The sequence below is a fragment of the Prunus persica genome, chromosome G2 (assembly GCF_000346465.2).
Source record: "Prunus persica cultivar Lovell chromosome G2, Prunus_persica_NCBIv2, whole genome shotgun sequence".
NCBI lineage: Eukaryota > Viridiplantae > Streptophyta > Magnoliopsida > Rosales > Rosaceae > Prunus > Prunus persica.
Window position 1 is genome coordinate 16,923,133 of NC_034010.1, and position 23,946 is coordinate 16,947,078.

The 23,946-nt window shown below is 38.8% G+C and overlaps 3 protein-coding genes across 3 annotated transcripts; 1 reads left to right on the top strand and 2 right to left on the bottom strand.

Moving 5' to 3' along the window:
- Window positions 64-2,704, bottom strand: LOC18786014 (protein SPA, chloroplastic). The gene is made up of 4 exons (XM_007221071.2): window positions 2,463-2,704; window positions 1,722-1,818; window positions 610-664; window positions 64-517 (listed from the first exon to the last, which is right to left on the bottom strand). The coding sequence occupies exons 1-4, from the start codon at window positions 2,604-2,606 to the stop codon at window positions 337-339; spliced, it is 477 nt and encodes a 158-aa protein (XP_007221133.1). The 5' UTR covers window positions 2,607-2,704; the 3' UTR covers window positions 64-336.
- On the top strand, window positions 3,105-7,057 carry LOC18787668 (26S protease regulatory subunit 8 homolog A). The gene is made up of 9 exons (XM_007218046.2): window positions 3,105-3,350; window positions 3,939-4,042; window positions 4,179-4,403; window positions 4,543-4,605; window positions 4,705-4,868; window positions 5,330-5,483; window positions 5,586-5,684; window positions 5,942-6,052; window positions 6,137-7,057. The coding sequence occupies exons 1-9, from the start codon at window positions 3,218-3,220 to the stop codon at window positions 6,275-6,277; spliced, it is 1,194 nt and encodes a 397-aa protein (XP_007218108.1). The 5' UTR covers window positions 3,105-3,217; the 3' UTR covers window positions 6,278-7,057.
- LOC18784723 (putative ABC transporter C family member 15) lies at window positions 7,209-22,168 on the bottom strand. Its single transcript, XM_007220346.2, has 11 exons — window positions 21,811-22,168; window positions 18,507-20,857; window positions 18,276-18,362; window positions 17,397-18,047; window positions 16,912-17,076; window positions 9,026-9,320; window positions 8,656-8,870; window positions 8,236-8,541; window positions 8,046-8,109; window positions 7,732-7,971; window positions 7,209-7,578 (listed from the first exon to the last, which is right to left on the bottom strand). Exons 1-11 carry the CDS (start codon window positions 21,848-21,850, stop codon window positions 7,451-7,453), a joined length of 4,542 nt encoding a protein of 1,513 aa, XP_007220408.2. The 5' UTR covers window positions 21,851-22,168; the 3' UTR covers window positions 7,209-7,450.

Below are 23,946 nucleotides of genomic sequence, written 5' to 3' on the forward strand. Positions count from 1 at the left end.
ATCCAAGTATGAGAAAACTAATAAAACTTTATGGAATGTTTCTTCTAGTTTTGACTCCGACAGTATAAAACAATAATCTGTATGAGTAATAATTGAACCTCTATAGCCCTCAATTTTCTATCCGAATTGATAGCATTTCCACTTGGCATAACCAAATTTTGGCACAGAATAGACTCAGTCTATTGAAATGTATATACACAACATGGGTTGCCATCTCTCTTTCTCACTCTCTGCTTTTCCCTCCCTATTTTACTACCGTTCTTAGCAAATCTGCTCTATACGGAAGGGTTGTTAGCTACTGTGACTGAGTTTTCACATTTTAGGGGTTAAAGTTAACTATTCTTCATAGAAATCCGCAGCAGTACGGCGGTCTTGATTCCTTTGAACCTCATTCTTGTTGTCTTGGTTATGAGAAGAATCCATCTTCATGAATTGAAAGCCCATTATATATCGATACTCTCCAGTCCCAAGGCAGCGGGAGCAGTAACCTAAACCACTTCCACCACAAGTCCTGCACCTGCAAGAGTGGTTGAAGGCAGTTTATGTGAGCATGTTCATAACAGGGTAGAATTCTCAGTATAAAATGTATGAAAAGTCTTGATACCTCACCATTTTGGCCATTCCCCTTTGGGGAGCATTTGCATGTCAACTGAGTTTGTCCTACCTATCATACAGAAGTTAAGAAAATAAAAGAATTTGAACGAAAACAAAAAACAAAATAGCATTTGGAAACAGACATAAGAACCCACACATCTAGCCAAACACTCAAAACAGAACAAAGAAACATCCAAGCATGTCTGAAATCTATTGCAAAAGCTGGTGCAGCAGGACTGCACTCAATAGACATCAGGATTTTAAACATCTATCTTTCTGGACCAGACACTGGTTGAGTAACGAGTATTGAGTACCTTTAAGCAAAATTCAAAGCTTAAAGGTTGAGTTGCAGTTGGGTGAGGGGTTTAGTCTGAAGTTAAAATTTCACCAAAAGTGAAAGGAAAAAAGAAAAAAAGGACTGGGTGCAAATGACCGTACAGCTGTACAAAGCAGGGTCATGTTCATATGTTTGCTGTATATTGACCTGCCTAACCTCAGTGTTGGTTAAGAAATTCTTTTAACAAGAATGTGTACATCACATGTCAGCTGAAGTAAGGTTGTGATCCCCTGATAAATTGGATCTTATTAAGTAAAGGCAAGATGTGTATATCTGAAAACTAATTCTATACGCGATTGAAATCTTCATGCATGTAAAACAAATTTTTTATTCAAAAGCTTTAAACAGGGGCCAGTTAAGCATTCATAGTAATGAACAAATGAGATGGTGAAGTTCAGTTCCCCACAGTTAGTTGCATAGACTGATGGTGAAACTTTTGAATCTCAACCTCTCTCAAAAACCGTCAGACTTCTGTGGGAACATGTAAAAATCTTAAAGCATTTTTTTGGTCCAGATGTCAAAAGCTTGAGGAACTTTTGGCTGCGATTCCTGTACAACTTTCATAACTTTGGAAAGCTGAACTAAATTTGTTGTATGATTCAGAACTATTGAAATATTCGGGTTTTAGGTTCATAAGCAGACCTTCTAGGGCGGCACACAAGCTACACTAAAGAAGACAATTCAACATCTGCTCATGTCAGATTAAAATCAATTATCAAATTCTGAAAGATGAGCAAATGAGAATATGTAGAACACATTGCGTACATAAGAACAAAGGAAAGAGATAGACCTGTTCCATAACAATCGTGGCAATTGACCCTTCCACTCCCTGTGCAGACCTCACAAGGTGGATCCGGCTTCCTTCTTACTTCTCTGTGAACATTTGACTGCAACAAACAGAGGTGGTCGAAAGGTTAAACATAGAAAACACGAAATAATATGTCACATTTCCATCCCTTTGAATTTAGTAAGTTCCCAATTCAATGTTAGTGGAGATAATTTTGATAAACTCTTACAAAGTTACAAACAAACTAATGTCAATATAGGCACTTGAATATATGTAATAGTTATTAAAAAAGAAAAGAAAAAGGTATTAGAAGCATATATTCACAAATATGGTTCAGTGTTGATGTCAGTGCATAGTTCTACCAGAACACAATGATTTCAGTGCATAAATTTCCATCTTATTTCACAGTTCCAAATCTGATAATGAAATCCCATTCTGAAAGAGTCACTATATGAGTGAACCAATACATGATGAATATATTCAAAATCATAATCATAATAATCAACAAAAATACAGAAAACCCAACTAAAACCAAAACATACAATTGACCTACTAAAAACTCCATTTTAAACAAACCCAACACAGACCACCCATCTGGCCGTTCTGGAAGCCCAACATCTGAACATCAACTCTTTAAATTCTCTACTTTTACTTGCACTCTCTTACTTTCCACCATTTTCAGAGGAGCCAAAAGAAAGAAAAAGAAAGATATGAAGTATTAAAGTGTTGAACTTGATAACTTGCCTCTGTGCGGACGACCCAAGAGGGCTTGGTGACGGATAGTCGGGGCAAAGGGTCTTGATGCCGTGGAGGAGGAATAGGAGCACCGTTGGATTTGGGAGCTTCGAATCGGACGGCTGTAAATGAGCTCAGGCTTCGAAGTGCCATTTACCACTACCAGCGTCCACTTCGCTTTGGTTGGCCTTTTGGGTCTCCTTCGCGTTATAAATTGGAAACGGAAAGGCCTAAATAGACATGTCCAAATCCGTGAAACTAAAATGTTTGTTGCGTTTTTTTTTCCTTTTATATAGAAAATGATAATGTTCAAAGGAGAGATAATTTTTTCTTTTACAGAGTTTAGCTCAATAAAAAAAATCTTTAACTTGCATATCAATGGTCTTATGTTCGAACCTTCATAATGACACATTGATAGTGTGTGTGAGAAACCTCATCTTCCTTGTAGTTTAGATTATTGTTTGTATCTAGAAAAAACAAAAAGAGAGAGAGAGAGACCATTTTGGCGCCTAAATTAACAAACAACTAACTAATTCCAGTAATCAAACTGACCACAAACAGTTTCTAACTGAATATAACACGTATCCTAATCAAAATATGACACATGGGACGCAGGTCTGAAAGATAACTTTTCGGTGTCGATTAAAATCCCTGTAATGACTTGGAATGTAAGTCAAGTCTCTACTACGTTTGAAGTTTGGCATTTTCAGTCTTGGGTTACAGAGAACACCTGAAAAGAAACTAAAAGCTCTCAAGAATCTCCCATGGCTGCCACCCAATTCAAGGGTATCAGACGCTACTATATCCGAAAAATCCACGACGTCCTGCACCAGCTCCACCAGAAGGGGCAGCATCTCCTTCGCCTCGAAGCTGAAACCAGCATTCTCAACTCACAAGGTTCGATTTTTATCTCACATTTTAAGCCCTCACGCTGATTCTTAGTGTTTTGCGATTGGTACTGGTCCTTAGGGTTTTCTGATTCGATTCTTGCTCTGTGATGTTGTTTCTTGATTTTGCTAGTGTAGTAATATTTGGGATTGGGGGTGTAAATATTGATAAGAAAGAAGACATTTTGAGTTCACTAATATATCAAAACTATCGTTTGCTCTGAGGAAATACTATAGATTGAAAACTGGAATTTGGTACTGACTTTCTTGGGTATGTTTGAAATTGGGTACTAAAAATTTGGATTGGAATCTGTTTCTGGGCAGTAAATGTTGAGATGCAACCCTGTTTCTATTGTGGGAACTGGGATCTAATGAGAAGTTTCGTTCTTTGGTTCCGGTTAGTAATATGTTTTAAGCAAAAGCATCTATTGTTTATATACTTAAGCGAGGAAGCACCTTTTTTTCTGGTTATGCCAACCATGATGTCAACTATTGAATCCAAGTTTCGTCTTAGTTACAATGTGAATGTAAAGTGTGGATCTTGTGTTCATGGAATTATTTTGTTGGATTGATAAATTGAATTTTGTGAATTGAACAGTGAGAAAGATTAAGGAAGAAGTCCAGCTGCTTCAGGACCCTGGATCTTATTCTCATGTTGGTTTAGTTAGACAAGTAATTGACAAGCACATGGTTTTGGTTAGGGTAAGTGGTTGTGCAATTTCTTTGCTAACATCAGCTTTATTTGTAAGCTTGTTTTCACCCAGATTCTTCGGTATGCTAACCAAGTTGTTTGATAACTTTTTTTTTGTGCCCACTTCTGTTTCTTTTCAATTTCCAGATTGTTGGAGAAGGAATGCATGTTGTTGATGTTGATGAAAACATTGACGTCATAGAGCTCAAACCGTCAACAAGAGTTGCTCTCCGAAGACGCAGCTATACCATTCATGCAATACTGCAAAAAAAAATTGATCCTGTCGTCAAACTTTCGAAAGTTCAAAATAATCCTGAATGCACGTATGATATGATTGGTGGTCTTGATGAGCAAATCAAAGAAATAAAGGAGGTTTCCTTCTGCACATTCTTACTCTCTGAATTTACAATTCATTGCTCGTGTGGTTTTTGTGATTTGGATTGGTTTCTTTTACATTATTTCTTCCCATTCTTCTGCATTCATCATTAATGGTATGTGATCATCTTCCCAGGTCATTGAACTTCCAATCAGACATCCTGAATTATTTGAGCTCCTTGGTATAGCTGAACCAAAGGTAGATATATGCTGCCAAGTTCTTGTGTTTGTTCTTTGCTTACTTGGTAAGCACTAAGTGTAACATTTGTGCCCTGAAACTCACTCTTCCATATGACAGGGCGTCCTGCTTTATGGGCCCCCTGGCACTGGGAAAACACTGTTGGCTCGGGCTGTAGCTCATCACGCTAAATGTTCTTTCGTGCACATTTCTGCAACTAAGTTAGCTCAGAAGTACATTGGGGTAGGCGCTAAGATGGTTAGAGAAATTTTTTTCCTGGCCAGGTTTGTTTTGATCTCTTTTTATGGAGACTAATCTTGATTTTCTCTTTCTCTTTCTCCACTTGTTATGTTTGTTACCTTCTTTTTGAATTTTGTTGCTCTATTTCTCGAGTCTTATTCTATGCTCAGATTTACTGTGAGGATCTAATTCATGAAGAGAATTTCTGAACTAGAATAAGCTTTTTATTTGTAATTGTGATGTTGGGCATCACTGGTATTGAAATATATTCATACAGTAAATAGGGTATCCTTGCTAGTGGCAACTAAAAGAAACAAAAGAACTATAACTTTTTGGTCCCTGAGCTTCTGAATATATGTTACCTTTCTCGGCTGCGAAGATTTTGTTTGTGGATTATTCGCTGATCTGCTTCTTTTAGGCCTAGACTTATGGCTGCTAATCTGCTTCGTCTCATCCTTCTGCTTCCCATTTACTTACTGTATTTCTAACTTTATATTTTGTTTAGGAAATATGCTCCATGTATTATTTTTATGGATGAAATCGACAGTATTGGATCTGCTCGTGTGCAATCTGGTGGTGGAACAGACAGTGAGGTGCAGCGGACTATGCTAGAGCTTCTCAGCCAGCTGGATGGATTTGAGGCATCAAGCAACATCAAGGTACTATACAGAATGTGGATTCATTGATCTCGAAACACAATGTAACATTTCTAACATATCTTTCATATGACAACCACCATTTTTAAATTGTGGGTTATACAGGTTATAATGGCCACAAATCGTATTGATATTCTGGATCAAGCACTCCTTAGGCCAGGAAGAATTGACAGGAAGATTAAATTTCCAAATCCTACTGAACAGGTACATGCCACTCACTACACCATGGATTAATGTTAGGAGGTATATTTATGCATTCGTAGGTGAACATTTAAGTTTTGCTCTTGTACGTAGTTAACGGAGGTTGATCACTGCTAAACAATTTGCATTTATGCAATATAAGTCCACTTATTTAAAGTTGTTTTCTGATGAGGGTATAGCACAGAACATAAAATTTCATAGAAGTCATAGCTTTTATTTAAAAAGAATACTTACTAATACATATAACAAACTGCATGCAGTCTCGTTGGGAGATCATGAAAATACATTCAAGGAAAATGAATTTAAGGCATCGAGTTGATTTGAAGAGGATTGTAGAGAAGATGAATGGTGCATCTGGTGCAGAGATTAAGGTATTTTATATCTCAGAGGTTTCTTAGAAAGTCATGGTTTTGTGTGCACATATTAAAACACTGTCTTTGTTCTCCTGGCTGCAGGCTGTTTGCACAGAGGCAGGGATGTTTGCTTTGAGGGAGAGGAGGGTTCATGTAATGCAAGAAGATTTTGAGATGGCAGTTGGTAAGGTAATGAAGAAGGAGACTGAGAAGAACATTTCGTTGCAGAAGTTCTTTTACTAATTCATGTGTTGTTTACACCAATTTAGGCACAAAGTTCACAAAAGATAAGAGAGAGTGAGTTCACAAACTAATACCACATAACGTGGGTGATAAGTTTACAAACTATATCACACCTCTCTCATTTTCACTGTCGAAGAAATGGAAAAGAAATGTAAAGAAATCAAGCAAGATATTTGAGAAAACACTCAGCTGTATTGGCTGAGTACAATTCAGCTGGAATTGATTGCAAATGATGTACAAACTGATATTCCTTTTGTAGGGACTTAACTACACACTAGTCAAACGAGCATTTAAGGCTATGGAGGGAAAAATCAAATATAGCAGCTTCCATTTTTCTAATGTTACAGCTGCATATGAAAATATATCCTTCACTCAATAATTTGGAGATTAAATTCTTAACATCCATTCAAGAATGATTAACCTGTCTAAACCCAAGTCTCTGGCAATCTGTAACCTCATACCAATGCATGCAGCAACAATTCAATGCAATCCGGTACAGAGATAAGTTTTCCATTTATCCCTAAGTCATTAACCCTTGCATTCCAAATGCCCCAACACAAAAGATAAGAGAGAGTGAGGTGAAGAAGATTAGTGTGTACATGGGTTATGGAGTGACATAAAAAGTAAATGAAAATGATTTTGTCTTTTGACAGAACAGTAAACTTTTAACCTCAAAAAATAAAATTTCAAAGTTGTTTTTTCTACTATGGGTGAGCAAAAAGGTGGGTATTAATAGAAAATATAAATGATGAAATTCTTTCTGAAGTGTTACATTGGAATTTTCTGGGTTTGGAATCTAACACATTGTTTACACAATTCGATGCAGATAAGTTGCCAGAAGATTCTTGGAATTCTTTTATCAGCCAAAATGGTTAAATTGGTAAACTCTGCTACTTAAAAACTTGATATAGATATTGGATGGTCTAACAGATCCCCCAGAGAACACCTTTTGTTTATTTTGACATTGATAGAAAATTCATAATCTCTTGAATGCTGCATCTATGAGAGAAACATAAATTTGGGCTTCTAGTTCACATTGTAGAAGTGACTATAACAGCTACAATTCATTTGGCTCCAATCAAAGTTTCAGACATTGGTATAAAATGATCCTAGCCCAATTCATGGTTCTTTGAATTATGCCTTAGGATCTCCTATTGATCCATCATGCAGGGTTTAATTTTGTAGATTTGCTAAGTTGTTGAAGCTTTGGGATCTCATCGAGTACTCCTTTATGAGTTTAGAAAATAATGACTCTTCTCTCTCTAGTAGCTTGGCTGGCGTGTCGTATTCAGCAACCCGTCCTGTTTGCACAAAAATTGCTTAAACTCTCTTGCAATTATCTTAATGTACGCCTCTGAATTAATATGGTGTGTATATTGTGTTTATGACTTTCTAGTTGCTATATATTGCATGCTTGCATACATGTGTGTGCATGTGTTTGTGTTTATACTTACCATCACTGAGCACCAAAACGAGATCACTGTCAATTACTGTGTGGATTCTGTGAGCTATTGTAACAACCGTTCGATCTTTGAATTCTCGACTGATGACCTTCTGTATCACTCCATCAGTTGCAGAATCAACTGATGCTGTTGCTTCATCCAACACCAGAATTTTGCTTTTCTTTAGCAAGGCTCTTCCAAGACAAACTAACTGTCTTTGGCCCACACTCCAATTTTCTCCATTTTCGACCACTGTTAGAGTCATGCATGTTAGAAGTTTACTAGAGAACTTATGTTTAATAACAGTCCGAAATAATGAATCTGACCTGAGGCATCCAACTTCTGTTCCTTTGCACGCACCAGATCACCTAGCTGACATTTATTTAGAGCCTGAAAATTTGGGAGTTTGTTTTCAATAGTTATAAAGGTGAGTCTCGATTCTAAGTAATTTTCGTTTGTGGAATAAATAACTCATCATCTGTAGCTTGTTAATGCTTATTTGATAAGAATAATTACCTCCCAAACATCACTATCGGAATATTGCTCTAGCGGGTCAAGGTTTCCTCTAACTGTTCCTTCAAACATTGTTGGGTCCTGTGGAATGATGCTAAGCCTTGATCTTAAGTCATGAAGGCCAATCTTGGAAATGTCCACATCATCAATTATAATGCTTCCTTCTCTAGGCTCAACTACCCTGAAAATGGCCTGTATGAGGGTTGATTTCCCACTTCCTGTCCTTCCTACAACACCAACTTTTTTCTGTCCTGGGAATGTGCAGCTAATGTTTTTCAGCACGGATGGAAGATGTTCAGCATAACGAATCTGCAAGGCAGCCAAATGTGTGTATAAGGAGTGTGCAGTATTGTTTGTGTGCAGAATTGAATGAAAAGTTTTAAACTTTTGGTCCCCATGATTTAAAATCTTCCAGAGGCTTACCTGCAGATTTTTGAAACAAATTGTTCCAACTTCTGGCCAATTGATTGGTGGCCTGGACTCTTCAATTAACAGAGGTGCTTCACTTGTTAGGTTTGAATACTGTAGAATTCTTTCAACTGAGATCATCTTATTTTCTGCGTTGCATATGTTCCATATAACAGAAGCTTGCAAAACATTCAAATTTATTCCATATGTTACCGCCAACCCTGCAATGCCTGTTTGAATGAAAAGAAAAAATACAAAGTTAACTCTGTATGACTAAATAGGTTTTCTTTCCCAAAAGAAACGTAATTTTGTTTGTTAAAAGTCGGGCCCGGAAACAGAACAGCAGATGAAAGAGTTTTCTTGTTTGAATGATCATGGTACTCACTTGGATTGATAACTCCTTCGGGCAGGGTCACCAGCAAAACCAAAGAGAAGGCGAAAACAAAGTTGGAGAGTAGATTTAGTCTGAAGGAAAGCCATTCCATTGCAGACATATTATGAAACCATGGCCTTGAGTGGTTGTCAATAAGACTGAGATTTGTATGACTGAAACGCTCTTTTTGATCAAAAGCACGGATTGTTGCTGCTCCTGCTAGTGATTCTGCAAAGTGGTGGAGAATTGGAGCTCTTTCTATGCCTGATAGCCGTGCCAGTTCTCGTGCTGTTGGTATGTAGTATTGCTGAAGTAACAATTATCAAATTTTAAGTCAATACCCCTAATTGAGATCATTCATCCAGATTCACACACAAGCGCGCACATACGCACACACAGAGGACTCATTTGGAAGCCACATAACATTCGTATCATGTTTTCTTGATCAGTAGAATTTCAAACAACTTCAATTTTCTTTTCTTACATCATTTCCTTAATGGTTTTATGTGTTGCTTTTCTGATTATTGAAAAGTTTCACGAATTAAGTTTTAATACTATAATATATCATAATATATCCATGATTTAATGTTGTTGTTTAGAAGAGGAACTTGAACACTGAGATTGTATGGGAATTTTTGTTGAAATATAATCCTTCTACAGATTTCTTAGAGCTGAAGTCATTTTCTATTTTCTGTTAAGTCTATTTTAAATGATGTAATGAGAACCATTAGATCATAGTCTATGTGGATTCTCTAGCTTAGATTTGGTATGACACGTGTAAGCACCTAATAGGGTGACAGCTGTAATTCTGTTAGGAGAGAATCACATTTCTCTCTCTGTCAAACACACTATGTAAGCTGCAGATTGTAAGAATTCAATAGAACAGTGCCTTCCCCATTTCTCTTCATTCTCTCTAGCTAAAATCTCCAGAATATACACCTCTTCCTAATCTGAAAATACTATACAGACAGAGAATTCTAACCTGGCCTCAAAGCCAGGTTCGATTGTTTGTTGGGCGTGAATCCGTGAGAATCGAGCTGGTGTTTGGCTGAGCTGACGTTGAGCTCACTCAAAATTTCACGAAGCTTTTCTAGCTGCGTCTGATGTCTAACATGGCAGGATCAAGCTCTTCTGAGCTTCGTACACCAGTTTTCAATGGAGAAAACTATGAGTTTTGGAGCATTCGAATGAAGACCATTCTGAAATCTCATGGACTGTGGGATTTGGTTGAACATGGTTTTGATGCTTCAGAACCAAAGAAGGAAAAAGGAAAGGAAGAAGGATCTAAAGCTGCTGAAGAAGAGAAGTCTACATCGGCTGAGATTTTGATGAAAGATGCTCGTGCACTTGGACTGATCCAAGGTGCAGTCTCAGACCAAATTTTTCCCAGAATAGTGAATGAAGAAACCTCAAAAGGTGCATGGGATATTCTGAAGCAGGAGTTTAGAGGCAATAAACAGGTACGAAGTGTGAAGCTACAAGGCTTACGTAGAGAGTTTGAATACACTCGTATGAAGGATAGTGAGTCATTATCTGGTTATGTTGCTAAATTGTTTGATCTAATTAATCAAATGAAAAGTTATGGTGAAGAGTTACCTAGAGAAAGAGTTGTGCAGAAATTACTTATTAGCTTGCCTAAATCTTATGACTCTATATGTTCTGTGATTGAGCATTCAAAGGATCTTGACACTCTTGAAATTCAAGAAGTGGTTGCGTCTCTCAAGAACTTTGAGCTCAGATTGGATAGGCACACTGAAAGTTCCACAGAAAAGGCTTTTACTAGCCTGAACATAGAGAGTAAAAGCTCTAAGAATGGAAGTTCTTCTGGAGGTAACAAGTCTCAGTGGAACTGGAAGGAAAATGGGAAGAATTGGAATAACAAGTCCAATTCTAATCCCAAACCAAATGCATGAAATGATGGAACTAAAACACCTTGCAAGCACTGTGAAAAACTGCACTATGGCAAGTGCTGGTCAAATGCAGAGGATGTGGAAAGTTTGGTCACATGGTTAGAGATTGCCATGGAAATCAACCTGTGCAGAAGGTGAATTATGCCAATCAGGTTGAAGTAACTGGAACATTGTTTTATGCATGCAATGTCGTGACAGGTGTGAAATTGAACAATTCTTGGTATGTGGACAGTGGTTGTAGTAACCACATGACTGGAGATGAAAGGCTACTGATAGATATTCGAAGGGATGTAACTTCTAAGGTGAAAATGGGGACTGGAGAGACAGTTCAAGTTGCAGGAAAAAGCACACTTGTAACACCCCGACCCCAAATTTAACCCTTATTTAATTATTTAATTATTTAAGGGTATTTTAGTCATATTTTTACCCGGAGAGAGTTTGGGACCGTGACTTGTATTTTTGGATAGGTCGTACTGAGACGAGTTCATAGACACGTAGTGGGCTCGAATCGGAGTTGTAACGAGAGAGATATGGTCAAAAGAAGCCCAGTGGCACAATCGTAAATATTTCGAAATGGAATTTTTTTATAAAAATCTGGTTCTCTCTCTCTCTCTCTCTCTCTCTCTCTCTCTCTCTCTCCCCCGCGGGTCTCTCTCTCTCCTCTCCCTCGCGCGCGACAGCCGGCCACGTTTTGGCCGGCCGTGCTCTCCTCCGGCCACCAATGACGACGGGACCGGTACCAAAATGACCGGGCCGTCGTCCTCTTCCTACCCCAGCCACCTCCCACCGCCAGCCGTCGTGGATTCGCCGGAATTTGGAGCTGAAGCGGCCGACGTCGTCCAAACTTCAAAGCCGCCGATGTCCCTCTTTCGGCCACCAATTCCGTCGACTCAGGTATGGATTTTGAACCTCTCTAGCTGTTCTAGCTGATGGTTGGGTAGGATTAGATCGATTCTTAGCGTAGGCAACTCAATTTTCGAATTGAAAATCGGCCAAAACTTCGGCCGCCGTGATCGGCCATTTTCGGCCACTTTTTGGGGTAGGTCCAAGAACAAAAGTGGCTCCAAATAGGGTGTTATACCTAGGGTAGGAGTTTGGAGCCATGGTTTCGAGATTTTCCGGCGAAGCGTTATCGCTTTGGGCACCCACACGCTGCCAGCGCGTGCGGCGGCGCGTGGGCACTGTAAAAAAAGTAGCACTGTGTTCCGATGAGATCCTTAGGTTGTCACGAGTGCGTAGGATTTCGCGGATCTTAATTCGGACGTCGTTTGACTATCGAACGGATAATCGCATATTATGCGTTATCCGGGTTCGATAGGTTGGGACCGTCGGATGGTCCCAAATTTAATATATGTTAATCTAGGTATTTCTAGGATCGTGTAGGAATTCACGGATTGTGAATCGGAGCCCCGGACGTTCCGAATAAATATTTTAAAGTTTATAATTTATATTAACCTTCAGATCGTGCGATCGTGAGCGATCCGACCGTCCAATCTGAACCAAACTTGCAGGACAAGTGTCCTATACCTGGTAGAACCCATAGGGACTTTCGGATCGAAAATTGGAGGTCGTGGGTTCCGCAGGTCCGGTTGACCAGGGTTAGAGTAGTTTGACCCTTGGTCGACCACGAGCCTCCCAGAGTAATCTCACCTTTCTAGGGGGGATTATCGGGTGCTAGATGATTGTGGAGAGTTACACAATATTATAATTAATTTATATAATTATAATTATATATGGTTGTACAAGGGTACAACAGAGTCTATAATGTCAGTTTGGAGTGCTATACGCACTACTTTAGGTACCTCCTCGGATGTTGGATTCACTACATGCACCACCAAGTGAAAGTTAGGTCTCACGTGGCGTAGGTTATCCGGCGTTGAGACAGGCCCCGTACGTGGCGTTGGTTGTACCGGCGTACGGGGAGATTATGTGATATTGTGTTGAGGTCGCACGTGGCGTAGGTTATCCGGCGTGTCGACAGACCCCATACGTGGCGTTGGTTGTACCGGCATATGGGGAGATTTGTGATGTGATATTGAGGTCCCGCGTGGCGTAGGTTATCCGGCATTGGGACAGGCCCCATACGTGGCGTTGGTTGTACCGGCGTATGGGGAGATATTATGATAGTATGGCATGGTCGCACGTGGCGTAGGTTATCCGGCGTGTTGACAGGCCCCATACGTGGCGTTGGTTGTACCGGCGTATGGGGAGATTATATGAAATCCAGAGAAAAGAAATAAGGTATCGTACAAGTGTGGAATTGGGTTATAGGGAAGAACTACGTGTGGCTTGATCCCTCAAGGAGGGTACGTAGGCAGCCTAAGGTTATTAGGTGCAGCCGCAGACTAAATATTAGTCATATTTGGTAATTGAATTGTTTGGTAGTCTGTTGAGAATTATTGGAAGGCCGAAGGCCAATTTATGTGAACTGCATGAAATTATATTGTGCATGCTGCCAGTTGGGAATATTAAATGCGTTTTTATACAGGTTGGAATTTTGGGAAATGTCCAATTTATAGGGGAGACTCTGCCGAAATTTCGGCAGGAAGTCTCGGTCTTTAGTGATTGGGTCTGACATCGGAGTGATGTCAGGAATTCCAAAGGGTTCGTCTCGGGTTTTAAGAAAATTCGGGGCGGGTCCTTAAAACACTTGTGATAAAAACCAAGACAGGCAGAAAACACATTCAAGAAGTGATGTTGGTGCCTGGTTTAGAAGAGAACTTGCTCAGTGTTGGTCAGATGATGGAACATGGGTATTGTTTAGTATTTGGAAAGGGAATGGTGACAATTTTTTATGATTGGTCACTGCAAAATCCTATAGTTAAGGTTCCAATGACTAGCAATAGGTGTTTCTCTCTCACAATGGTACCTGCTACTCAGTTGGTGCTGAGAGCAAGTGTGACTCACAGTTTGCAGACTTGGCATAAAAGGCTGGGCCATCTTAATGATCAAAGCATCAGGATGCTGGCAAATCAAGACATGGTTCATGGACTGCCTAGTCTGGAGAAGGATTTTGCAGTTTGTGAAGGCTGCAAGCTGGGAAAGCAGCATAGAGACTCATTTCCTGCAGAATCTACTTGGAGAGCTCAGTTTCCACTTGAATTAGTTCACACTGACATCTGTGGTCCAATGCAGATTGCATCAATATTAGAAAACAGATATTTCCTGTTATTCATTGATGACTATACAAGAATGGCTTGGGTTTATTTTCTCAGAAATAAATCTAATGCTTTTGAATGTTTCAAGAAGTTTAAAGCAATGACAGAATTGCAGAGTGGACACAAGGTGAAATCACTTAGAAGTGACAGAGGTGGAGAATTCATGTCAAATGAATTTCTTGCATACTGTAGTGAGGCTGGAATACAAAGGCAGCTGACTGTAGCATATTCCCCTCAGCAAAATGGAGTTGTTGAGAGGAAGAACATGACTGTAATTGAGATGGCAAAGTCTATGCTACATGAAAAGAGTCTTCCATATGAGTTTTGGGCAGAAGCTGTTCATATAGCAGTCTACCTTCTCAACAGGTGTCCTTCTAAGTCTCTTAAGAAAATGACACCATTTGAGGCCTACACAGGAAGAAAGCCAGGTATTGCACACTTGAAAGTGTTTGGATGCCTATGTCATGTACTTATTCCTTCTGTTTTGAGACACAAGTTGGAAGAAAACAGTCACAAATGCATTTTTGTGGGCTATGGATTGTGTGAAAAAGGCTATAGACTGTATGATCCTAAGACTAGAAAGACTATCTTGTCTAGGGATGTCTATTTTGATGAAGAAGCCTCATGGAAATGGGAGAATCCTAGCAATGCAGATGTGAGAATGCCTATGCCAGATGGAAATCAAGGTACTGCAGAAACTGAACAGAGGGTATTAGATAAACAATCTCAGTTTTTGGATACTCAAATGCAGATGGAAGAAGAAATTGCACCTCAAGGGGAAGAAATGCTTGATGAGACTCAAAGGTTTGATTACACACCTCACAAGTGGAGGAGTATTAATGACATCATGACACAATGCAACATGCGCATTGTAGAACCTGACAGCTTTGAAGAAGCAGATTTGGATGAATCATGGAGAAGTGCAATGGAGGCTGAATTCGAGATGATTGAGAAGAACAATACATGGAAATTAGTTGACAGGCCATTTGACAAACCAGTAATTGGTGTTAAGTGGGTCTACAAGGTCAAACTGAACCTAGATGGTACTGTGCAGAAGAATAAAGCTAGGCTTGTGGCTAAAGGCTATTCACAGAAGCCTGGAATCGACTATAATGAGACATTTGCCCCTGTGGCAAGACTTGACACCATCAGAACCTTGATAGCCCTTGCAGCACAAAAGGAATGAAACCTATTTCAACTGGATGTGAAGTCTGCCTTTCTCAATGGCATTCTAAATGAGGAAGTTTATGTTGAACAACCTCAAGGATATGTTCAAGAGAGCAAGGAAACCAAGGTATACAGGTTGAACAAGGCTCTATATGGACTGAAACAAGCCCCAAGGGCCTGGTATGATGAAATAGATGCCTATTTCAACACTGCAGGTTTTAAGAAGAGCTTAAGTGAAGCTACTCTCTATATCAAAACAAGTGACACCTCAGGTATTATCATTGTCTCACTCTATGTAGATGACATTATATATACTGGAAGCTATCCTAAAATGCTTGAAGAGTTTAAACAAGATATGATGCAACACTATGAGATGACAGACTTCGGTCTGTTGCACCATTTTCTTGACATGGGAGTGGAACAAACTGATAAGCATATTTTCATTCATCAAAAGAAATATGCCATGAAAATTCTTGAGAAGTTTGGAATGAGAGACTGAATGAGAAATTGTGTAGAGAAGATGGAAGTGAAGCAGCAGATGAAAATGAATTCAGACAGATTGTAGGAAGTCTGCTTTATCTGACTGCCACAAGACCAGATGTCATGTTTGCATCTAGCTTGCTTGCCAGGTTTATGCACAATCCCTCAAAGAAACACATGGGAACTGCTAAAAGGGTGCTGAGATACATACAAGGCACATTAGATTTTGGAATTGAGTTTGCAATGGGGAAAACAGCTACTCTAATTGGGTATTGTGACAGTGACTGGGCTGGGAGTGAGGATGATATGAGGAGCACCTCAGGATATGCCTTCACACTAGGCTCAGGCATGTTCTCTTGGGCTTCCATCAAGCAAAACACAGTTGCTTTATCTACAGCCGAAGCTGAGTATGTGAGTGCTGCAGAAGCAACTTCACAAGCTAAGTGGCTCAGATTTGTGCTTGAAGATTTTGGTGAAGAACAGGTAGAAGGGACTCCAATTCTATGTGACAACACCTCTGCAATTGCAATGGCAAGGAATCCAATTCATCACCAAAAGACAAGACACATCAGCAGGAAATTTCATTTTATAAGGGAAGCCATTCAAGCAAAAGAAATTGAACTGGTGTACTGCAAAACAGAAGATCAAATGTCAGACATTTTGCCTAAGGCTCTGCCTAAGGATCGGTTTGTGAGGTTGAGAAGCTTGCTTGGAGTGAAATCAGCTAAAGGATTAGAAGGGAGTGTTGAAATATAATCCTTCTACAGATTTCTTAGAGCTTAAGTCATTTTCTATTTTCTGTTAAGTCTATTTTAAATGATGTAATGAGAACCATTAGATCATAGTCTAGGTGGATTCTCTAGCTTAGATTTGGTATGACACGTGTAAGCACCTAATAGGGTGACAGCTGTAATTCTGTTAGGAGAGAATCACATTTCTCTCTCTGTCAGACACACTATGTAAGCTGCAGATTGTAAGAATTCAATAGAACAGTGCCTTCCTCATTTCTCTTCATTCTCTCTAGCTAAAATCTCCAGAATATACACCTCTTCCTAATCTGAAAATACTATACAGACAGAGAATTCTAACAATTTTCCATTCTGTTTTCCGTTTTCTGTGTTGCTTAAAATTAACTAACCATCTTTACATTGATTATATGTTAAGAGGAGATAGAAGTCCTTACTTGGTACCATATGCAGACTGCAGTTACTGGAATGAAGATTACGAAGACTTCCCAGGCTACTTGCGACATTACTGCAATGGTCCCTAAAATCTGTATTATTGAGAAAGCACACCAACCTAATTTGTTTGCCATTTCCAAATCTAGAACACTTTGATCAGTCGATGCCTGCACAATGAAATAAAGGGCTTTTCAGTCCTGCACCTCTCTTTTAGACACACACACACACACACACACACAGAGATACATTTCTTCTATCAGACATTTATATTTTGATTTGTTGACTTATTGCTCCTTCAGTCTACTTCCTCTAGGTATTTACTTATTCTTTAACATCTGAATTTATTCTCGATCATGAATCCAAATTTTGAGTTTGAATTATATGAGCCTGTGTACCATGAATTATTGGTTCTCATTCCTTGGGGTATTAGTGGTCCTTCCAGAGAGTGATGTCAGCTCAAAATCATGCATATTTAATTATAACTTACCCGGTTTAAGATTCTTCCAGTTGGGGTTGAATCGAAAAATGACATTGGTGCTCGGAGTACACTATGTAGCATATTTGTGAAGAGCTTCTGTGCTGTTGAAAGTCCTGCTACTGCTACTAGCGAGGATCGCAGCAGCACGCAAAGTGAACTTCCAACGGCAAGTAGTACATAAACAAGTAGTATGGAACTCATCTCCAGTTTAGGCTCAGTCTCACTTGTAGGAGGTGAAGCCCATGCCATCCAATAGTTGCTAGCTACCTGTAGTATTTGGAATGATGACTGTGCCAAGAGTATGATTGGTATTAGCACTCCACCTTTCACAGTGGTCAAATAAGACCAGTAAACTTCTTTTCCGATACTTCCTTTTTCTCTCTCTTCATCTTGCACTAGCTTTCCTTCTTTTTCTGTTATCTCTAGGGAGAGATTATGCTCTGATTCATGTCGTGTCTGTTGTAGTTCAGCATTTGATGTGGACTCAATGTTGGATTCATCTTCTGGTGTTGGACCTTGAGAAGTTGCATTAGTATTTTCAACTGTGAGGATTGACCCTAGAGCTCGGCTATGAGCACCAACCAAAAGTTCAAATCCTATATTTTGTCTTAGAATTTCTTCAAATCTTCCAGCTTGTGCGATTTTTCCATCTTTCATAACCTGTTGAAACCCATATTAGTTTAACTCTGATTCAAGTTCCTCACAACCCTAAGAATTGTGGCTGGTTCTTTGAACTTGGAATCATGAAGCGTATATATTATCAAACCCATATTATTTATTAGGTTACCCATTGACTAGTAGGGATAGTGACTAAGGAAATATCACCAAACAGGAAAAAAGAAAAAAGAAAAAAAAGACTGATGAATTAGAGATAATTTATACGCTTACCAGAATGTAGTCTGCGGCCGGGAGAAACTCAACTTGGTGGGTGACATATAGTATAGTTTTTTCCCTGAGAATTCCCATCATGCAGTCCTGCAAGAGTATACAAACTATAATCAGTTTCATAATTCACCAGGCTGTTGCTTCATCAAACTAGGAAGCGTTTGATAACAGGATCTACTTTAAGTAGAATCCTCATGTTGTTGCTCCTGACACAGCAAGTCCAGGAAGACTAACCTCAAAAAGTTGGGTGCCTGTGTGAGCATCAACAGCACTAAAAGGGTCATCAAGCAAATATATATCGGCGTCCTGGTAAACTGCTCGAGCAATTTGTATCCTTTGCTTCTGTCCTCCACTCATATTTATTCCTCTCTCTCCAATTTCTGTTAGATCACCACAGGAGAATAGCTCAAAATCCTTTTCCAAAGCACATGCTTTAATGGTTCTGTCGTACCTGTCCCTGTCGTATGCATTTCCAAACAGAATGTTCTCCCTGATATTTCCTGTCAGTATCCATGGAGATTGAGGGACATAAGCCTTGGTACCACTGATCTTTACTGTCCCTGAAACTTTCTGTATTTCTCCAAGAATGGATGACAGCAGGCTAGATTTTCCTGATCCTACAGTCCCACAAATTGCCACTTTCATACCCCTCTTCACTTTTAACTGTATTGAATCAAGAGTTATGCTGCTTGACACAGTATCCCAGCTGAACTTTCCATTTTCTATCTCAATTGCAAACTCCATCTGATCTTTTGGAACATGCTCAATGGAATCCTGCTGAATTTCATCCTCCTGGAGATAGGAAGCTACTCTATCTGCAGAAACCTTTCCCTGTGCAATCGCGGAGAGCAAGTCAGGTAGATTGAATATAGGGTCTTGTAACATTCTGAAGGTGGCCAATGCTGATAGAACTCTGCCTGCTGTGAGTTCTATCCCCATAAACATGCAAGCTCCAAAAGTCACCACAGAGATAAATGTGGGTGATCCCCAGAAGACGAAAGCCCCAATTGCAAACAGTCTTAGTGACTTCCATAGCCAATCATACTCTATTTTCCTCAAGCTTTCTAACTTGTGTAGGAACTGAGTATCCCATGCCTGAAGTTTGATTGTCTTCATGCTTCGAAGAACTTCTGATGTGGCTTTCATCCTGGTGTCCTTTGCTTCCATGATCCTAGTCTGGTATCCTTTCTGGATCGTAGTCATTGGTATGTTGCAAAGCAGTACTGCAAAAGTTGCTGCTAATGTAGCAACTGAACCCATGCCGAGGTTCGTATGAAGAATGTAAATTGCTAATGAGAGTTGAACGGGCATCATCCATATTATGTTTAAGTACCAGATAAAGTCTGTGACTCTTTGGATATCTACACTCATATAATTGATGACTTCTCCACTAGTGTGGCTCTGGCGGGATTTGCTTGACAGAACTAAGCCCTTTTTGTAAATTTGAGATATAAGTGCAGCTCTAAGGTGAAGGCCTAGCTGTCGAGCCCCGAAAATCCATTGCCTCTGTGTTATCATCTCAACCATCTTAGCTCCTAGAAAGGCAAGTGCAAGAATGTAGCCGCTCTGTAAGCTTCGAGTGTTCTTCTCATTCAGAAACTTTACAAAGTCATCAATGAGGTATGGGCCAACATATGATGCTCCAGCACTTATTACAGCAAACATTGCGTTGATTGTTGCTTTCTTCCAGATGAATAAGATCATTGTCTTGTAGATTGTTGGGTTTGTGATTCCATCTCTCTCCTTCACATATTTTAGTCTCTCATCAAATGAGTGAGACAGAAATTCAGCAGAGTCTTTGATATCGACATCTGGGATTTCATCCGGTTGGAGGGGTTTCTTGATTCCAACGGCAAACAAGGGGTTGAGCCAAGAGAATGTAATGAGTTGGAGAAGAGTAGCTTTTCCATATAGAGACTCTTTTTTCCCTTCTGAATGTTTATCACTTTTCCCATTGAGAAGTGGTTCAGTGATGCCATTTGGGACAATGAAGGTTAGTCCTGTCTTCCCACGTATTGAAATACCAAACAGGCAGACGGATGCAAGGAGACTGAGGAAGCCCGCATAATCTTGTAATCTAAGCTCACCATGGTACGTGATTCGGAGATGCGTATCAACTGCCACAGAGATAATGGACAAGAAGAAGTTGCAAAGCCACCATGCTCTTAGTAGCCAAGGGAACTTGATGGACTTGATAGTCACAATCCAGTATACTGCAACAGATGAAATTGTCCATGATATGACTTGCATACTCTCCGATAAATAAGCACGAAGTTTATGGTTGCAGTAAGTCACACTTCCATTGAGTAACAACAGAAGCACTACGAAATGAGTTCCCATCAGAAAAAGAGAACAAGCCATGCTGGTTTTGTGAGTGGTGCTGAAGCGTACGCCAATGCCATGCTTCTCTGTGCCTTGATCTGGGAACTTTGTTCTTCGTTTGCAGATTAGGTCCATATTATTTTTCAGAAAATGTAGTACTGAGATTCCAAGGAAACTAAGTTGCATAACTACGCTAGTGTGCTCAGACAAGCAGGGCAAATTTTGCTGGAGCCATTCTGACTGAAATTGAAGAAGCCTAAAATCTGCCACACAAAACAAATCTGGTCACGCCTGTTTCCGTCCAATGTAGTGCAAGTGATCGTCGTAATTTATACAAATCAATTTTTTTTTCCTTAGTACTGTCTTTTAAGCAGTTCTGTAATCTGTACAGTATGTGTCTGCTACTATTTTGTTGAAAATCTATAGTCATGTCTTCTGATATGCTGTATGATTTCACTGCTTCTAACCCTCATACTTTATTTGAAAATTCCCTTCATAAGAACTTGAAGTTTCATCTATATCATTATCTCTACATCGCCACATAGTTTGATTCATCTTTAGTATGTGTAAGAGTGCGCTAAGTCGATAAAAATTATGATGAATGTGTATAAAATGGACGTATCTCATCCACCAAGGACGAAGAAAACATACAACTAGAAATACCGGATCCATGTGCAGAATGAAAATGTGGCATCGTTAAAACCTTGCCATAAAAAAACACCAAAGAAGAAAATCGGGCCAAAGAAAAAGAGTACCACAACACTGCATTACAAAAAAACCTAGCCCTATCCGTTCTCTATATCTTTGGCCAAAAAAGACAATAACCAGCCAGGACTTGAAAAGTGTGATTAATTAATCAAAATTCAAAACTACTACTATAACCACAAACCAAAAGGTCCAGTCAAGTCTACAACACAAATTAATGAAGAGCTTGTGAACACTACTTGGCAAATATATCGGGGTATTGTTAGCTATATACATGGTCAGCTATAATGAACTTTATAAAAATAGGGAGGCAAAGCTACAAAGGGTTCTTAACCAAATAGCAAAAAGTCATTTCCGTTCTAAAATTTTGGTTTATTTATTTATTTTAAGAATAACCCATTAAACTCTTATTCTCCATTAGTTTGGTGATGGTGACGACGATTACACCAAGAAAACTGGCAAAAAGAACGACAAAAACAAAGAGAAGAAGAAGAAAACTGATAAAACTTACTTATAGCAGTCTGAAAATCAAGCATGTCTTCCCAACCCATGCTTCTATCCAGCTTAAAGCTTCACTCTCTCTCTCTCTCTCTCTCTCTCTCTCTCTCTCTCTCGTAGTTTTTTGCGGACGGATGTTTTTTTTCTTCTATGGACTGACCTCAGAGTTTCTGAGACTCATAATATTAATATAATGAGTTCAAGAGAAGAACTCAATTATAAATAAAGTTCAGTGAGAAAGGCTGTGGGAAGTATGAGAGTACAGTTTAATTCTGGGATCATGGACCACAACGACAATGAAGATCAAGTGTTTTTCATGGTTGTGTGTGTGTGAGGGGGAGAGAGAGAGAGAGAGAGAGCACAAGAATGAATTTGTGTCGTATATATAATTACAAAAAATTTGTAGGTATATATATTTTGGCACTCAAGAGTGTCTGTGGGTGTGTTTTATTGAAAGGGTAGGCAATATCACGTGGGAGCTCGAATGGGGACGGTCATTTTTGGCTGCTTATATACACTGATACTGGACCGTCATTTTGGCTGGTTATATAAGCTGATACTGATTTTTTATGCCAACTTATAAGAGAGCCAAATGTGAGAAGCAAACAAAGCTATGTGATATAAATATTGTGATGGCTCTAAAGAAGTTTTAAAGAAACAAAGGTAAATGGTACTCCATAGTGTCTGCCAAAGTTTAAAGAAGCAAAGATATGAGAACCCCACTCAGCCTCACTGAAAGAAAAAAAAAAAGGTACCGAAATTCTTACATACAATGAGTTTTATAGACGTAAGCTTTTTACCTACCGAATAAAGCATCAGATTTTGTGAGAGGAACGATATATACACGTTTAAAATAACTATATGCCTCTAATTTTTAAAGTTGAAGAGGGGAAAAGGGAGGAAATACGACTTGCAATTTTGGTTTTATTTTTTCTTGATCAAAAAGCTTACAACTATTTTTCTCTATCTCGGGCTGCGTTCTACGGGGAAAATAAAGCCGAAAAGGGGCTGTGTCTGAAAATTTTATCTAATCTAAGCTCTATCTTTATTAGTGGAAAATCTCTAAAGCGCACAACAAAGTTTGATACCATTTCTGATAACTTTTGTCCCGTTCTGTCCAGTAAGAAAAGCAATCATATGCATAGGCTGGTGCGCATTGTTATGTATGGCTCAGTTCAATCTAGATCTTGGTAGGGAAAAGCATATATGTGTCTAGAATTTGGATATGCTTATTTATTAATTTTCGTTTCATTAAGATTTATTAGTTTCATTAGGAATTGCGATTGAGCATTGATATGTATCCAAACAATTGTGAAAGTACTCCTGGGATTGTCAGGAATATATAGTGGAATTTATTTTTAAAAATACCACCTTATATAAGAAGATGAAATATATAATGCCAAGTTGGATATATAGATTCCTTTTCCCCCCTTATTTTTGTGTATAAGATGATGAAAATCTTGGGTTTTTTTTTTTTTTGTCTTTTCATTTTTTAAGGGGGTTTGGGATCCAAAGATTTTGTTTTGGAAAAACTTCTCTTTTTATCATGTAAGTAGCAAGTAGAAGTTTTTATATTCTTACTAATAACAGTGTGATATGTGTGCATAAGTTTTTATTTTTATGTTTTTGATGAATTAGTTTTGTGTCAAACTGTAATTTGCAGGAAGGAGGAGTATCTCCTTGCAGGGATGGAGGAAGTAGTACCCTTTTTTTTTCCTTGGGAGGCCAAAAGTATTTAATGGATTTTCGTGCCAATGTCAAATTGGTTTTGATGGGGTTAGTTTGGCTTTTAGTTTAAATGGTTAAAAATATGTTAGTACATTGAACATACGAAGTTTTGTTTTTAATTCATAATTGGTCTTAGTTTGATTCATCCTCACCTAATATCTCCTGTATATATAAAAAAAATAAAAATAAAAAGTATTAACTTGTACGTTTATTGTTTTGCTGCTAATCTAAATTTCATTATCCAAACTTTTTTTTAAGGGCCTTTTCACCGATCATTAAAAAGGGCCTTTTAGTGAAGTACAAAAGCATAATGGAATATTATTTCAAATTATTCCAAGTAATTTGTGAAAGGGAGTTGATTTTCCCGTCCATATTTTCTCCACTTACACTATTTTTTAGTTTTTAATACTTTTTAATCAAT

What these genes read in the sequence shown, in the direction of transcription:
- LOC18786014 (XM_007221071.2), bottom strand. Translation starts at nt 2,606, where the DNA reads ATGGCACTTCGAAGCCTGAGCTCATTTACAGCCGTCCGATTCGAAGCT. An exon ending in CCACGATTGTTATGGAACAG is followed by an intron (nt 665 to 1,721) that starts GTCTATCTCTTT and finishes TCTGTATGATAG; the next exon opens with GTAGGACAAACTCAGTTGAC. An exon ending in AAAGGGGAATGGCCAAAATG is followed by an intron (nt 518 to 609) that starts GTGAGGTATCAA and finishes CCACTCTTGCAG; the next exon opens with GTGCAGGACTTGTGGTGGAA.
- LOC18787668 (XM_007218046.2), top strand. Translation starts at nt 3,218, where the DNA reads ATGGCTGCCACCCAATTCAAGGGTATCAGACGCTACTATATCCGAAAA. An exon ending in AAATCAAAGAAATAAAGGAG is followed by an intron (nt 4,404 to 4,542) that starts GTTTCCTTCTGC and finishes TCATCTTCCCAG; the next exon opens with GTCATTGAACTTCCAATCAG. An exon ending in AGGCATCAAGCAACATCAAG is followed by an intron (nt 5,484 to 5,585) that starts GTACTATACAGA and finishes TGGGTTATACAG; the next exon opens with GTTATAATGGCCACAAATCG.
- LOC18784723 (XM_007220346.2), bottom strand. Translation starts at nt 21,850, where the DNA reads ATGGGTTGGGAAGACATGCTTGATTTTCAGACTGCTATAA. An exon ending in TGATTTTCAGACTGCTATAA is followed by an intron (nt 20,858 to 21,810) that starts GTAAGTTTTATC and finishes TTTGTGTGGCAG; the next exon opens with ATTTTAGGCTTCTTCAATTT. An exon ending in CTGGAAGAATCTTAAACCGG is followed by an intron (nt 17,077 to 17,396) that starts GTAAGTTATAAT and finishes TTCATTGTGCAG; the next exon opens with GCATCGACTGATCAAAGTGT.